At 35.2% G+C, this 16,312-nt stretch overlaps 2 protein-coding genes across 5 annotated transcripts; one reads left to right on the top strand and one right to left on the bottom strand.

The window, feature by feature from the left end:
* Positions 1-1,366: 1,366 nt before the first annotated feature.
* LOC101259250 (uncharacterized) lies at positions 1,367-4,967 on the top strand. Its single transcript, XM_004240416.5, has 4 exons — positions 1,367-1,664; positions 3,570-3,631; positions 3,764-3,868; positions 4,623-4,967. Exons 1-4 carry the CDS (start codon positions 1,484-1,486, stop codon positions 4,752-4,754), a joined length of 480 nt encoding a protein of 159 aa, XP_004240464.1. The 5' UTR covers positions 1,367-1,483; the 3' UTR covers positions 4,755-4,967.
* A 986-nt stretch (positions 4,968-5,953) lies between these two features.
* On the bottom strand, positions 5,954-16,048 carry LOC101258756 (sterol 3-beta-glucosyltransferase UGT80A2). 4 transcript variants are annotated; one of them, XM_069298991.1, is made up of 15 exons: positions 15,616-16,048; positions 13,423-13,595; positions 12,732-12,974; positions 12,164-12,275; positions 11,323-11,493; positions 9,954-10,017; positions 9,763-9,820; positions 9,424-9,601; positions 9,095-9,225; positions 8,500-8,602; positions 8,276-8,352; positions 7,309-7,356; positions 7,075-7,224; positions 6,241-6,417; positions 5,954-6,144 (listed from the first exon to the last, which is right to left on the bottom strand). In XM_069298991.1, the coding sequence occupies exons 1-14, from the start codon at positions 15,815-15,817 to the stop codon at positions 6,244-6,246; spliced, it is 1,884 nt and encodes a 627-aa protein (XP_069155092.1). In that variant the 5' UTR covers positions 15,818-16,048; the 3' UTR covers positions 5,954-6,144; positions 6,241-6,243. The 4 variants fall into 4 exon arrangements, with proteins under 4 accessions (XP_069155092.1, XP_010321803.1, XP_004240463.1 ...); XM_010323501.4 differs by having other exon boundaries at positions 13,423-13,637; positions 15,616-16,002; XM_004240415.4 differs by having other exon boundaries at positions 5,954-6,417.
* Between the last annotated feature and the right edge of the window lie 264 nt (positions 16,049-16,312).

Below are 16,312 nucleotides of genomic sequence, written 5' to 3'. Positions count from 1 at the left end.
TAGTATATACTTACCTTTATTGTATATTCACAAGTGAAATATACAAACGGACAATCAAAATACAGAAATCACAACTTTCATTTGTATATTACCTTTTTTGTAAACAGAATGTACAAACAGGCGAGAAAGTATACAAACTGAAACCTCTATAGCAAAATAAACTATAGCCATGAAGCATAACTACCAAAACTATAGCTATAGAGCCTTATTATGTTTATTATTTTTGCTCTTTCTGAAATCTTCTGTATTTATACAAGTTCTCATTTTTTTCCCCAAAGAAGAATAGGCCCCCACAAAGCCCCTAAAAATAGAATCCTTATCGGAAAAATTACATAAATTAGTACATTTGAACAAATAATTACTTATATTAGCAATATTTTATATTTATTACCATTTATAGCAATACTATGTTAAATCTGCAATACGTATTAAAAGTGAATTATGTATGTAATATATATGAATTATAATTATTTTTTGAAATATTTAATGTTTGTTTGGTAAAAATTTGACACATTGTGTTTTAAGTATATTAAAATTTGTGATAAATGTACTATCCATCGTTAATGTTGGGAAAACGCGGACAAGCACAAAAATATATATGGCAAAAGTAATGGAAATAAAATGGAAAAATAACGACACCAAGAATTTTACGTGGAAACCCTTCTGAATAAGGGAAAAAACCACGGCCCAAGAGGAGCTACTGATATTACTATAGTCAGGAATTTTACACTGTGTAGTCACGAATACAATACTCCACTCAAAAGGAACAACACTCTTTTGGTTTCCGTCTTACTAAAATATCGCTCACACTCTATTTTTTTTCACAGACTATCTTCTTGTATAGTCTATGGAATACCTCACTTTGCTCTCAAATGGTTTTTCTCATGCTTATGTCACTAATGACATAGGTAAATATAGCAAAGTCAAAAATGGTTGCAAATCTTACCAATTTGCCAACTACCAAATCTTTTCTTTTCAACTCCAATTGTTATTCCTTTTTAACAATTGCTTGTACTAATTGAATAGCTAAAGTTGACCAAAAAATGGGATGGATTCAACAGTTAAATCTTGTATTATATGTTAATAATAAATTTTTCTTTGTAATATGTATTAAACTTGTATTATAAACAAATTAAAAGTGATTAAGTGAAAAAAAAAATGTTATTGCTATAAATGGTAAATATTTTTTATTAAAGTATATGTATATAAGTTTTCCTTCTTTATCCAAGATTTTAAAAATGGGCCCTTCCATACAACTGGGCCTATAACCCATCCATAATGGGCTTTTAACCAAAATGGACTCCTCCGACCCGACTCGACCCGAAAAACCCATGTCTCCTTTCCATCTCTTTCAATCTTGTTAATTCTCTAAAATTCAATTTCAACAATCAATTTTTGTAGCCTCACAAAAAAAATTCATTACAATATATCTGATTTCTGCTAGTAAAATTTATGGTATAAATTTTTGTATATATATATATATATGGCTTCCACAGTTGCATTTCTTTCAGTTAAATCCCCAAAATGTTACAGAATAAATCAGTCATTTCTTTCTTCAAATTCCCTTTTAAAGTTGAAAAAGCAAACATCTTTGTCTACTAGAAAACTCAAGAATGTGAGAGCAACACCCTTAATTTTTGCAGCTCAATCCAATTTCTTAAAAGGTACAATCTTTAAATTTTTTAGTATAGAAACAATTATGAAGAATTTTGACTATATGAATTGTTTATTTTGCTTTATTTAAAGTTCATTAGAGTATTCTTTAGCTAGTGTTTGGCCGTAGATTTTGGAAAGCTACAATAGCAACATAATAAGTGTAGTCACACAAACCAACATGAGTTGTGGTACACTTGTGGGTCACCCTTGACTAAAGGTCCGGGTATAGAGAAAATTCTGTTGGAGCGCCACCCCCGAATGAGCCCTGCACTGCGCGATTCGAATTTAGTCGGAATTCTAATGTGGGCTCAGAACATCGGGTGGGAAATCCAAAAAAAAGTGTAGTTACACAAAGTGGGGTCTGGGGAGGATAGAGTGTACACAGACCTTATTCTTACCTCAGAGGTACAAAGGTTGTTTCCTATATATCCTTGGCTGGGTACAAAACCGAAAAAAATAAGTGTAGTTACACAAAGTGGGATATGGAGAGGGTAGAGTGTACAAGTACAAAGGTTGTTTCTGATATACCCTCGGCTCAGAGTATACATTTTTTGATAATTTGGCTTGACCAGCTTGCATGTACCTCGACTAAATATGACTTGAAGGTTTTATATGCAGTATCATATACTCCTTACTAGTGGAAAAGAAAATAGAAATGGTGAGGTTTTGGATTAGAGGACTAAGGGTCGGTAACACACCTAATGTTAGTGTGCGCTAAAACACTAATTCGTAGAAAATTTTGAAGTGGAATGTGCATACTTGAACAAAAAGTAGTATAATCATATAACTAAACGTTTAAAAATGATTGGGAAGTGCCATCCATAACGGGTTAGCTTTGAAACTTGGAAAATTTATCTGAAGCTTCGCTAAAATTGCATGAGAAGTAGTTAGGAAAATTATATTTACTCAATGATGATAGCGCCTACATGCAGAGAACGCCTTGTTTGTCTTAAAAGACCATGCTGGATTATTAAGTTATCAACTTGAGGATCATGTGATAGTACTAGTATGAACTAGGAAGGAGTTGAACCAGTTTTGAAATCACTAGGCGTGTCTAGTGTTATCAAAAGCAGAAAGTGCAAAAAAGCTCTCTAAGTCCATCAGAGCTTTAAGCACAAAGTGGAAATAGCGGGAATAAAACGTGAACTTAAATGGAAAAAGGCGCAAATGGAGGAAGAATATAAATATATATGGTTAGAATAAGACTAATAATTATAAGCGTGAATTAAATATTAATTGTTTTAGTGTCGCCTCTTCAAGAAACGCTCCTTGGCAAGGTTGTATGTCTTAGAGCTATGACGACACTGAAGCAAGTATTAGGTGAGGTGAAGTGTTCAACATGTTTTGAGTCTCGCTTAGCGTGCCTTTTACAACACTGGGCGTATCAACCTTTTTGTTCAGTATTTCTCGGTGGTATTGGAGGAAGTCTTTTGCTTTGGTTATGGATGCTATAACATTAGCTGTATAGCGTTGTTCATACTTGTGCGTTAAAAATCATAATTGTATTCAGAAGCGTTTGACCATAATGGTTGCTGCTGCTTTCTGCATTGAGACACATACTTCTTATGCTTCAGGAGGGACAAACTTCAAAATGGAGAAAGAACTTTTACATATTTTTTTGTACTTCAATTCTTATCCTTAGGAAGTGTCAATGCACAGTGTCTTTGGGGCAATTGTACTGGAAGATAGTACTCCATGAAAGAAGACTTTTTCCCCCCAAGCATTTGGAAGTAAAGAGCAAGATACTATTTGCATCCTTTTACGTCCTGTTTTGGGAGAGAAATATAGAAAGTTTTAGTTGGGGAAAAGAACATATTTCAGCTAGCTCTGTATAGGAACAGTATGTGTTTCTTTGCTTTTTTTATTGACATGTAGTCTAATGATTAATCCAATGTGTGCTGAAATTTCAATAGTTCTTCAAACTGCATGGAGAGTTGGAAAGGATGGAGTTGAAGCTGGAACCAACATGGTACCTGTAAGTCGTAATGATGAGACGAGAACATGTCGATCCATTTATGGAATTGGATGTACTCATTTTTTTTAATGTTAGATGTCATCCCCAACTTGTTTGGTACTGAGGCATTGTTGTTGTTGTTGATGATTTTAGGATGCCATCCCAAGACCAATAGCCAGGATTTGTGTGACAGTAGTCGGAGCGGCTTTTGCTCTCTTTGCACTCAAATCATTCCTGTCGACAGTTTTCTTTGCTTTGGTATGTTTCCAGCCCTTCATTGTTGCATTGATTGAAAAATGCGGCAACTAATTCGGAATCACAAGTCACTTTCTCGGTGAAATTTATCATTGTTGAAGCCATGGGTGGAGCTATGGTATTAGAAAGGGGTTCATCTGAATTCCCTTTGTCAATAAATTACACCATATATAGTAGATGTTTTACACTTCTTTATATTTTGAATTTCCTTGGTGAAAATCTTGGTTCCGTTACTGGTTGCAGCAATAAAAACTTCTGGTATTAGAAGAGTTGGGGAGGGGACATTATACACCGAGTTTCAAACCTGCATTACTCGTCCTTGGGGATCAACAAGAAAATATATATATAATTTCTGATATTGGTTAGTGTACTGTTCCTTAGTAAAACGATAAAGCCCCAAAACCTCAATTTGATCCTTCTCTAATGTGGTTGGAACATTCAGAAGTTAGTCAATGCTCTATCCCTGCTTTTCGACATTGTTAATTGTTTCCCTTCTTAGCTTTTCAAAAGAGATATTCAAACTAACTTTTGTTCATTGACAACAAGAAGATACTCAGTGTAATCCGACAAATGGGGTTCTGGGGAGGGTATGATGTATGCAGAGTCGCGGACCTTACCCTTACCTTTATAGGATTTGTTTCCGATAGACTTTTGGCTCAAAAGGCCATATATTCAGCTCGGAAAAGGCTTAAGCAGATAGAAGCTGATATAACCTTTTATTCATTGACGACTAAAAAGTTTCCTCGTTAATCCACAGGCAATGATGGGAGTCATTTACTTTGGATTCATAGCCTTGAACAAGGACGATGGTCCAAAAGGCGGTGGAGGCAATGCTTCTGTTGACGATAGTCTAGAAGAAGCAAGGAGAATTATGGAGAAGTACAAGTAAGAAATTCAGATATGGATCTCATAGTGGTAACTATCGACGTCTCTGGCTTCTTTAAAAATAGGTAGTAGGCCTTCAAATCATTTCATAAAAGGAATCCTTTATATTCTTAAATGTATTGGTTTGTAAGGTAATGTTTTGCAATTGATTGTAAATTTTCTGAGTTTTGTATATTTCACATAATTTGATCTGAAAAGTTGCATTATTTCAGTTTAATGGCTCTTATGGTGATGAAGAAACAGTTGATCTTACCATTGTCAATGACAATACTGGCACAATGATACTTAATATGTCGATTTGCGTAAATACTTATCTGCATCAGATATTTACCCCAAATTGATTCTAAAAGTGTGTGTGTACAAAACGCGTGACATGCTTATATGCTGACTGGTGCGAGTGTACAAAAGAGTGATTTACAATCTTTATATTTTATGAGAATTAACTTTGAAAATGGGTGATTTTGAACTTTTAACCTCGCTCGTTAAATTTTTGACGTTAAAGATTTTTCTCAAGCAAGTGAGAGTCAAATTTAAAACCACTTATTTTTAACGTCGTTGATTGTAATTTCTTAGGATAGTAACTTTTGACTCTGGATTAATCGAATATGAAAGAGATTTATATTTTTCGTTTAGGAAATGTAATGGAAAGTAAGGTAAGAAAAATTAGAGAAATTATTAACAGCGTTGGTCATCAAGCAAAACGAAATCCCCAAATTAAGTAATTAACTATTCGTATCATCTTGTATTCATTTCACTATTTTCAAGGTCAATTTTAGGGTGTCCAAAGAAAATCGATAAATTATATCAAATTAAATCGAAAAAAAAAACTCAATTAGAGATTCGATTTAACTTGATTTGATGAATGAAAAAATAACAGAACCAAATCGAACTATGTGTATCCCTTAGCTACTTTTATGTGTTCAGTTCTTGACAAAATCCTCATTAATCATGAGAGATTTTAGGTCTGTTTGTTGCCTTTTATCACTCATTTTTTTGTTTTTAATATCCTTTCCAATAAGCGGACACATACATATTTCAACGATATATATATCTTGTAAATATATAGTAAGATTTAGGTTTTTTTTCTAAAACATGACAGCAACAATAACTACGGCTCAATCTCAAATAAGGGACTGGCTTTTCGAATTCTCATCTCTGCCATTTAAGCTCATCATTGTATCACAAAATATGAATGAGGATAAATTCTAGTAAAAATTGGGACTGGTCATTACAACCCAGATTCTTCTTAGATGAAATACAATATTTGTGGGGAAGCAATGTGAGTACAAGTGAATACATGGAAGAGTGATGATTACAACAATAACGTCTCAATCTCAAGCAAGTTGGGGTCGTCATGGAACAGGTAATTATTTCTTTCTGGCATAAGAGCACCGCTAATAAGAATAAATTATACATAATTACAACAATGGGAATACAATAGTTACTAGCTAAGAATGCACAAATACAAAGGCACAGAGAATATCCTTTACCACTCAGGTCGAGGAACACCCAAAGCAGCTTCTTAGTGAAAACGTACTTGCTGGTTTAGGCAATCGTGGAGGCTCGTTTTTGGTGCGTGATAGCTGCTTAAAGAAGGCTTTTACTGCTCCAGTGACCCCATCTTCGTTCTCCATAGCTTTGGCTAGCTCAATCGCTCGCTCCTTTACCTGTGCACCATCTCACTAGTTAATAAACCAATTATCGAGCTTGCTCGTGATTTAAACATCAGAAATAGTTCAATAATGAAATAACTGGATAATTTTCAGCTGAACACACAATAACATCACAAAAAGTAAGTTGTTTTTTGTTGTTGTGTCAAGTGTGTGACCGTCTCACTAGTTTATATCAGAAAGCTTTTGAGCTTTTGTTCATTGGTTTAAACATCCGAAATTGCCCGCTAATGAAATATGAGGATTACGTTTTCAGAGCCGAGATGACACATGATAATCTCACCAAAAGTCAAAGTTGCTTGTTCTCTGTTGAAATGTGTGACCATATCATATATAAAGCTTAAGTCGCTAAAAGATAGTAAACTTCTAATTTCCACTTGCGGACTTGATTCTTTTCAATGAGCCAAGCAAATGGAAAACATTTTGATAATAGGTGGCGGCGAGACTAGAACCAAAGATCTCTGCCAGCTTTGTTACCACGTTGAAATGTGACCATCACATAAAAAATTTGAAGCTATTATGAAAGTACAGTTTCATTTACTTAAATATGTCTCCAACAACCGTAGACTATTGTAAGGACTTGAGCAAGCACTTAGCGACACAAGTTTATCAGATTACACTACAAAATATGTGCTAAAGATTTCAGTAAAGTACCTCTGGATTAAGCATGAACCTGATTGCGTGGACCAGCTTATCAAGTGTAAATTGATCAGCTTCTATGGGTTGAGGGCCTACACCTCTGGCATGCACCCTTTCCCCCCAAAATGGCTGATCACCAAAGAAAGGGACAATAGTTGTTGGACACTGCAACCGAATAAAGGTGATAGGTTAAAAGTAGAACCAAAAGATATTAGCAGTGAAATGAACATACAAAGTTTGAAACACTACCGCAGCTTTAAGACCAGCAGCAGTTGTTCCAGCACCCCCGTGGTGCACCTGAAAGGAAAAGTATCAGGGTTATTAAAGGTTTATAAAAAAGCTAGAGTTCCTGAATCTCACACTTATCTCTACAACATTGACAAACAAGTCTCTAACTAAACCAGAAACTGCTGTTTTAACAATAACTAAGCCTTTAACTTTAACTAGTTGGTATCATGTATATAGGTCCTTTAATTTCATCATGTTATGTTGTTTTACAAAAAAAATCAATATCTATTTTAATGAGCAAAATACACCAGTAATGGATTTGGACATTATTAAAGAAATCAATATTAAAGAAAGCATGATGCACTGCCAAAGAAAGAGAAGTACAATCTTAGTAAGAAATACTAAGGGAAATCTTTCATTGATCATAAATTGATAAAAGATCCAAAGAAAAAAAAAAGAGCTCCTGATCATGAATAAGATTCTCAACTCTCTAAATGTTCCACTCATTTCATTTCCAAACAGTCCAACATATACACAAGCCCAAACTTAAGATCTAGATTCCAGCCTCTTATGACTCTAGCCCAGGCAAGTTGCTAAGTCCCAACTCAAACCGATTGTTAGTCTCCAGCAATGTTTCCTTAAGCCACCTTTTATTTTATTACGAATAGCTTAAAGAAGAAAGAAAATAGTACTCCCTCCATCCTACTTTATATGACTTAATTTGACTTGGCACGGAATTTGAGAAAGAAAGAAAGACTTCTGACACTTGTGGTCTAAAATAAGTGATAGGTGTTTGTGGCTATAAATCATTTCATCAAGTGTAAAAATAGACATTTTAAAGTTGAATTGTTAACTAATATAGAAATGCGTCATTCTTTTTCGGACCCACTAAAAAGGAAAGTGAGTAATATATATTAGGACACATGGAGTGACGGATATCTTAAGCTAAAAGAATAAAAAAACAAAAATCAAGGTAGTAAAGACTCACCACAGCAGCACACTGTAAGAAAAGCCAATCATGGGGAACATTGTCGAGCAAATACACAAAATCTTTTGGTTCCGCCACTGGGGACACAAAGAAAAGCAGGTAAATAAGCTGAGAATATTCTTTCAACGAGATGATCTACAAATAATCAAATCCACAAGTGCTATAGAAAAAATGAACAGGTTACTCTCATAAGCAGAATAAAGTAAATGCAGGAGAGAACTTACAGTTTCCAAGGCCACCCCATCCTTTATTAATGATTCCCCTTTGATTAGTGATTTCAAGTGCTTTAACAATTGTGTCAGTCATTCCTTGTGGATCTTGAACAGGCTGAGATTTGAAGAAATAAGTTAAAAGTAGAAGATGGATCTGAAGTCAGGATATCAAACAGAAATTTGATTTTGTAGGACGAATTAGTATGAAGGATATTTAGAATTATTTGAATTGCATCTTCAAAATGCTTCAAAGGCAGTTAGTATAGGAGACCCTTTCCTGGTGAGCCTGCATATATTTTTGTGTTTTATATGCACTTAATGTGGATAATAGTGTCTGAAGTGTAAGAATAGAGTGTTGAACACAGTTCAAATTACACATATGTCTAAGAACCGGAGTCCAACTGCAGGGGTACAACAACAAGAAGTCACCACAGCCCATTTTCGAAACCTTACTCAGCAGAACCAAGAAAGCGGCTGATGGTTACATGAGGAGAGAATTCGTTTTCTGTGTTTTTCCTTTTTATTTTTGTTCGATCGAGGGAAGGGGAGAAGAGGATAGGTAGAGAAAATATTATAAAGAAAAGCAACATGGCTCCAGGAAACTCACAAGACTACCAAACCCAATGTAGATGGGCTTTGGACCAGCTTTAAGCCAGTTAACAAGTGCTTCTGGAGGTTCATAACCCGTCGCAAGATCAAGGAAGCAAAATCCCACCACATCAATCTTAGGTCCCCAATCTGCAAAAGTCAGACGGTATAAAGCTAGAGTTATAACTTTAATGAAGAAATCATGGCAGCTCATAGGAGAAACTGAATATGAAAAGGGATTTACTATTATTAAAACTATGAACTATTAGACCTTCAGAACTAAGTTGAAAGTCGAGAAAAGAAAGCGACTTGTATATCAGATTAACAGAAAACCTGGAGAATGAATACCTTTTGGTTTAGGAACAAGATGAGGACTCCAAATATATGCATGTGGGATATCCAACTCAGAGCTTTGTGAACCACTTAAGTATGTGACTGGTCGTAGTTTCAGTTTTTTCTTTCTAAGATCATTTATCATGTCACGTATTCCTAGCCAAATCAAGGAGTCAACAATCTGATATGATAGCTGCAAAGTTCATAAAGAGCAAACGTGAACAGAAACCAACCATTTTCTTTCAAGTGAGAAAGATGGGAATGGGAGTTAAAGAAAGAGAACAGCACTGTATTGCAACACCAAAGAAACGGTAAACACGAGACACAAAATGCAGATGCCAAAACCCAACTTACCCTATATCCAGCTGGTTGCTTAACACGGGATAGAGGATGAGGAAATTCAGAAGTTGGCCTGTAAAAAAGATTGAATGATACTTAGGGATAAGTAAAGACCAAGATCTAACTTATCAGCAAGATATCTTAATAAGTGAATAAAATGAAAATTAAATAGCTTCTGAAGCCTCTATTTACCCAAGCAGACTTACGTCCATGGCATTGTGAAAAATATATGAATTGGGATTTGCAATGCTTCTGCAACATGTACATGCCCTGAGATGGAATTCAATGTTAGTAGAACTTACTCCTCTTTCATCACATGAACATTTATATATATCGGAAATGTTTAATCAGCAAAACAGCTTTGCAATGTAACCCACAACAGGTTGAAATGATCTTCTATGAACAAAATAAAACTAAGCCAAGCATACATAAAATTGGAACATGTTTTTTTTTTATGACAAGGGAAACCCGCAGCCGCTACCCTTTGGGTACGCACAGGGTAAAACCCCCGCTTCTCGCTGGCAAGGGGTTTCGAACTTGAGACCTCCATCATGGAAGTCCCAAGCTCAAACCACTGGGCCACCCCAAAGGATATTGGAACAAGTTATATTGTTGCCTCATATGCCAAACCCAATGGCCACAAACATATAAATATCAACTAAAGATTCAATATATTAGTTGTAACCCGCCCACAACCACCCTTCAGATCCAACTCCATGCCTTTAACCACAAGGATTAAAACTTGCAGGCCAGTCATGTGTATTTACACTCCACAATAATGCTTCTAAACCAATGAACAAAATTAACTACTATTTGCCATAACTCTAAATCAAGATGATATTTCACATATCTGAAGTAATGGCAGATATGCACATAAGACACATCTTCCAAGTTTAAAGCGAAATACACACCTTGACTACACCCTTGTCAGTCATCAACATTATTAACTGAACATATTTGCTGGACTAATATGTGACTACTACTTTTATACATTTAACTGCTGAGTTCATGAGCACCAATCCAACTTAAGAATTTAAACAAAATCTCCAATAAAGCAATAATTTTTTTCATTGTATGCAAATAACTGTTCGAGTTAATAATATTCTCAGAGACAGTTTCTTTTCGGTGATTAGTCTCTCTGATTGCCAAATGTCTTAACTCATATGAGCCACCAAATTGACGGAGCAAAAACTGAGATATGTTATAAACCTTTTCCCGCCTGCTGCAAAGAAAATAATACACCACAGGGCTTGATATACAGAAGGAGAACTTTCCCTACTACACGGGGTAATATAATTTATGTTGTCCAAGTATTGTTCACTTTACGGCCCATTCCAATAAGATAAGAAGCTTCTATGTGCTTTTGAGTCAGTACCTGAAATATTTATCAACCTTCTGGAGTAAAATCTTTCCATTCTTTCTTATTACTTATAAAACTATTGATTCAGCCTCTCAAAACAACTTGATTCCAAAAAAATCAGCATATACGAGAGTTTGACTATGACGAATATAGGAAAGAAAGGGGTATATAAACAGGGAAATGAATCGAAGATGTAGATAAGCTACTAATCTTACCATATGCTGGGGGATTAGCAATAATTGCATCTGCTTTGAAGGGAACTCCAGTATCCATATCAGGTTCTTTGCAGGCTGGAAGTAGAGAGTATATAATCTCCTTCATCTGATTTCTCTGAACAGGGATTTCTGAAGGTCCGGAAGGTAAGAATCCTTTGTTTTTTACCATGTCTGTGGATGCAAGAAGAAGAAAATTGACATCGTGTGGTCGAATCTATACATTTGATGACTATAAGCATAACGGATGACTACACCAGATGTACATTGACAGATAGACCAGCACAAATGCAGGTACGAAATTTATCTCACAAATAATGTGTAAGAAGAAGATATATCATATACTGTTCAGCAAATTCATGTCCCAGTGAAATCACAAAAAGTAAATCTGCAGGCAAAGCAAAGCTATGGGCGAATGATGCAGTCATTTAGTGCAGTGTGTATTAAGTGACAACATTCACAGAGCACATCTGTAAATAAAGAAAAAAATGAAGTGCATCTAAGCAATGCACTAAGATGCTTATCTTAATTAGAAAGATAATAAGAAGTTCAAGTGCATGCTTATCATTAAGTTCTCCTTTGTGATTATTTACTGTCAAGGTTCTCCATAAGCATGTAAACTAAGAAAAAGCTGGTTCTCCTCCATTTATTTCAGGATGAGCACAGTGGAAAAAGGAGTATGATGAGCAAGCTACTTAATCTGAGAACGTAGTTCAAATTTTTTATAAAAATAGGAAATAGCCATTGACAAATGAACAGCAATAACACAAAGGACAAGCAAGACAGAAGACCCAAAATATATTGCCAGATCAGTTACAGCACAAACAGGAACTTAGGAACATACATCCAGCCAAAACTTTTGGATCGCCCCCAAGGGGATAGAATTCCAATCCAGCACTCAAGACAAACTCTTTGAAATTCGCATGGGTCGCCAACCTCACTCGATGGCCAAAATCCTGCATCAACAGTTCTGTCAAGAAACTAACAGACCACATCATAATCTTTCCACTATGACAAGGATTGACAAATCACTACAAGTTCTTTTTTCAGGAAAAGTTATCAATTCAATTCCAATTTCTACAACAAAGTTTGGGTCAGACAACCAGCAGCAATGAAACAAGATTTGGGCAGGGTTGAGAGGGTGCAGGATGTTGAGTATCAAGATCTAGCATTCAGAAGGCTGGGTCTTTATAAATATTGGCACCGCAGCCGAAATGAGAGGATGGAAACCAGGAAAAGAAAATGTGGAATGGCCATGTTTCCATTGAAGAACATAATACATAGAGAAACACACACACCTGTCCCATTCTCACCAAATTGAAATGCAAAGAGCACTTATATATGTATCGACAACCTAGGGACACCCTTAGCTTGTACATTTACAATCTTTTCGCCAAATGACATCGAAGTACCTGTAGACGCTTGCCAATTGCAGTAAAGGGCTGCACGTCACCACGCGTTCCTACAATAAGCACTACAATCTGCATAGGTGGAAAATATTGAAGTTCTGTTGCATCAAGAGGTTCATCCTCAACTGCAGTATGTACACTTTCAGATCCAGTTCCAAGCACTTCGGTGGTTTCAACATCACCCGGGATTTCAAATTCCACAGTACCATCATCTTTGACAGTAGCTATTCTCTTCAACAATTTGAGCTGCAGCACTTTAAGTGGTTAACACACATCTCACAGGTAACTGAATTTTTTGTCCATCCTTTTGATAAGATAACAAAAAAGGTATTACAAAATCAATTAAATTAATCACAAACAACAGGATAGAAAACAAACAATATAATGAGGCATCATGATTTAGCCTGGCTGACCAACAAACATGTAATTAAGGAAAGTTATTCTTTGGTATAGAATTGCTAGATAACAGATGAAAAGTCTTGGCAATCATATTGTTTAGATAGAAAGTTACAATAGTAGGCTTAAAGAAAGAAAGCAAGGAACAACGGAAAATAAATGCAAGTTATGTTCAACAGAAGGGACTGAAGAGAAATAGAGAATAATAAGAGCGCAAAAAAATTATGGCATGATATATTTATCATAAAAGAAAAAAAATAATCTTGACGTGACGTGATGAAATCATTATGCATTATACCTTCTGCTGTTCAGAAATTTTATCATCAAAAATTTTTGCTGCCTCTTGAGCAAATCCGCTACTATGCGTCGGTTTCTCAGTTTTTGATCTACCCAACTTAGGTTGATCTGAAGGTGATTGTGGGTTCTCTGAAGGCAACGTACTTACTCTCGTAAGTTCCATCCCGGAGGTCCCTAGCACATTAAATTGCAAGCTTGCAGTCAGCTTCAGATGGTCTGTTTCAAAAAGCTTCAAAGGTCACACTAATCAACTGCATTTCCGGTTGCACGACTCATGAACAGTAAATTTCTTATAGAACTAGAATTTGGCATTGTAATAGTTGGTGAGACCCATCTGAAGAAATTCCGTCGTATTTTTCAGATGAAAGATATGTTTTGTCTTCTCTTTTTTTTCAAATTTAAAAGGAAAAAAGCTGCTGCAAATTAAAAAATCCTCTCTTCTCATTGACCGTCAAACATTGAAAGAAATTAAGCAAGAAAAAGCTTACCCCTGTAAATGTTCATCTACTTTGTCTACAAGAAGGGAGAAAAAAAAAGAACTTTTGACAGATATAGGTGACACAAACCTTTGATTTGAGCGACAAGGAAAAAAAAGGTCAACTTTCAAGAGCTTAGCATATCCAAATTAGTACTCTCCATTCCATTTTATGTGATCTTCTTTCCTTTTAAGTTTGTCGAAAATATAATTGGTAACATTTTTTATCTTGATATCACCATTTTGCTCTTACTAACATGACTTATCAGAACACCACTGAACACTCGAACTCTTATATTCCTCCTAGTTAAATTGTTGTATTGCTAGTATGGTCAATGTTGGTACTTCGCATACATTAGCTTATGTATCAAAAGACTTTCCTTTACTTCTTCTCTGAAATTCTTCTGTAATAAAAAACATCATATCAAATGAGATGTAGAGAGTACCATGTCTTGAAGTTCAGAGAGACAGTTGGGCACTGTCACAGAATAACATCCACCACTTATTCTCCATCACGAATAGAAAGAATTTAAACTTGCAAGGATTCCGCTAGCCAGTAGCAAATATAAATAACCTCTACAACAACATTATCAATGTAATCCTACCAGTGGATTCTAGAGGGGATAAAATGTACACAAACCTTACCTCCACATAATATAGATAACTTCTAATGCTTGTTAATTCTATTTTCACATAATTTTACAAAATATCAGAGTAGAATAATAAGCTTAAATGCAGTAACATGGATAGTGTGGTCCATTCATATAGCTGAACCTAACTTGTTTGAAATTGAGGCATACTTGTCTGTCTGTTTGCTTGTTTAGAGTTTTCGCTACTAAAATGCTACTTACAAAATAGCTTCCACAATGACAGATGTAAAATATACTAGTAGTATTGATATCAGACCGGGACAAGCTTAAATAGAACAACATGGACAGCACTGGTTTATTCGGGTCCATACACATAGCCAACCCTAGCTTGGTCGAAATTGAAGCAGAGTTGTTGTTTGTTCCCTTGCTTGTTTATAGATCCAGCTATTAAATGCTACAAAATATACCACTCCCTCCATTCAAAAATGTTTGTCTAGCTTTGACTTGACATGAATTCAATAAAGTAGAGAACACTTTTGAATCTTGTGGTCTTATATTGTGGACAATTAGAATTAAAGAGTTGTAAGAAAAGGAAAAATGCATCTTTTTAAAGAGACTAAAAAAATAATAATATCAAACTAGGATAAGTTTAAATGGAGCAACATGGACAGTACAGATCCAATTCATATAGCCGATCCCACCTTGCTTGGAATGGAGGCATTGTTGTTGTGTGATAACTAAAATGCTACAAAATTGCTTCCACAATGACAATCCTAATCTATAGTAGCAGTAGTACTATAAATATCATACTACGATTAGCTTAAATACAGCAACATGAACAGTACTGATCCAATTCATATAGCCGATCCCGACTTGCTTCAAATTGACGCATTGTTGTTGTGTGATAACTAAAATGCTACGAAATTGCTTCCACAATGTCAATCCTAATGTATATTATTAGTAGTATAAATATCAGACTAGGATAAGCTTAAATGAAGCAATATAAACAGTACAGATCCAATTCATATATAGCCGATATCTCAACTTGCTCGAAATTAAAGCATTGCTGTTGTTTGTTCGCTTGCTTGTTTATAGATTCGGCTACTGAAATCTACAAAACTAAACAAACCTGAAGAATTAGTAACGCCATTGGAAGCTGAACCACCAACTGCCTCCTCTCTACTGCCCACGTCAGCACCCGCACCAGCAGTACTAATGTCATCTTCCTTCACAACGGTGACGGATAATTCGCCGGAACTAGAAGAAGAGCTCCGCTTGTTGAATTTCGTCGACGGTTCAGCCATCGACACCTCCGGCGAAGTTTGATCCATAATCTCCAAAAATTGTCAGAGCTCAAGATATTTTTATTTATGAGAGAGGGGACCCCAAAAGAAAAAAATAAAAACTCAACATAAATGGAAAGGAATTCAATAGAGGACCAATTTTATTTCATTTTTTTTGAGAAAACGATAAGATATACCTTCAATTTTGTCATATATGATTGGTTTGTATAATCGTAACGGTAAGAGTATATATGAGTTAATTTTATAATGAAAATTTATAATTTTTCTTTCTTTGTCGTTTGGCCATATTGTATTTATCATGAAATAAAAAGAAATTATCGGAAGCTCAAAAAAAAAAAATTTAAAAAAAAAAGTAAATTTTATTTTTTGATATTTGAAAGTTGGAGTAGTTTTAGCATTGAGTGATAAGATCCATGTATATTTTTTCTTCTTCAAATGTTGGAGTAGAAGTTTATTGGGTATGTGGTTAATGTTGTTGTTTGAGAGTTGTGTTTTGTGGTGCATACAAATTGTTTATCATTT

This window comes from Solanum lycopersicum, chromosome 6 (genome assembly GCF_036512215.1).
Source record: "Solanum lycopersicum chromosome 6, SLM_r2.1".
In the NCBI taxonomy this organism is placed as follows: domain Eukaryota; kingdom Viridiplantae; phylum Streptophyta; class Magnoliopsida; order Solanales; family Solanaceae; genus Solanum; species Solanum lycopersicum.
The sequence above is the reverse complement of the archived record's forward strand: the minus strand, read 5'-3'. Positions and strand labels throughout refer to the sequence as shown.

Coding starts and splice junctions, on each gene's coding strand:
- LOC101258756 (XM_004240414.5), bottom strand. CDS start 15,817: ATGGATCAAACTTCGCCGGAGGTGTCGATGGCTGAACCGTCGACGAAA. Junction 13,638..15,615: donor TGGCGTTACTAATTCTTCAG/GTTTGTTTAGTT, acceptor TTTTTGAAACAG/ACCATCTGAAGCTGACTGCA. Junction 11,494..12,163: donor TCCAAAAGTTTTGGCTGGAT/GTATGTTCCTAA, acceptor TTGCATCCACAG/ACATGGTAAAAAACAAAGGA.
- LOC101259250 (XM_004240416.5), top strand. CDS start 1,484: ATGGCTTCCACAGTTGCATTTCTTTCAGTTAAATCCCCAAAATGTTAC. Junction 1,665..3,569: donor TCAATCCAATTTCTTAAAAG/GTACAATCTTTA, acceptor AAATTTCAATAG/TTCTTCAAACTGCATGGAGA. Junction 3,869..4,622: donor CGACAGTTTTCTTTGCTTTG/GTATGTTTCCAG, acceptor GTTAATCCACAG/GCAATGATGGGAGTCATTTA.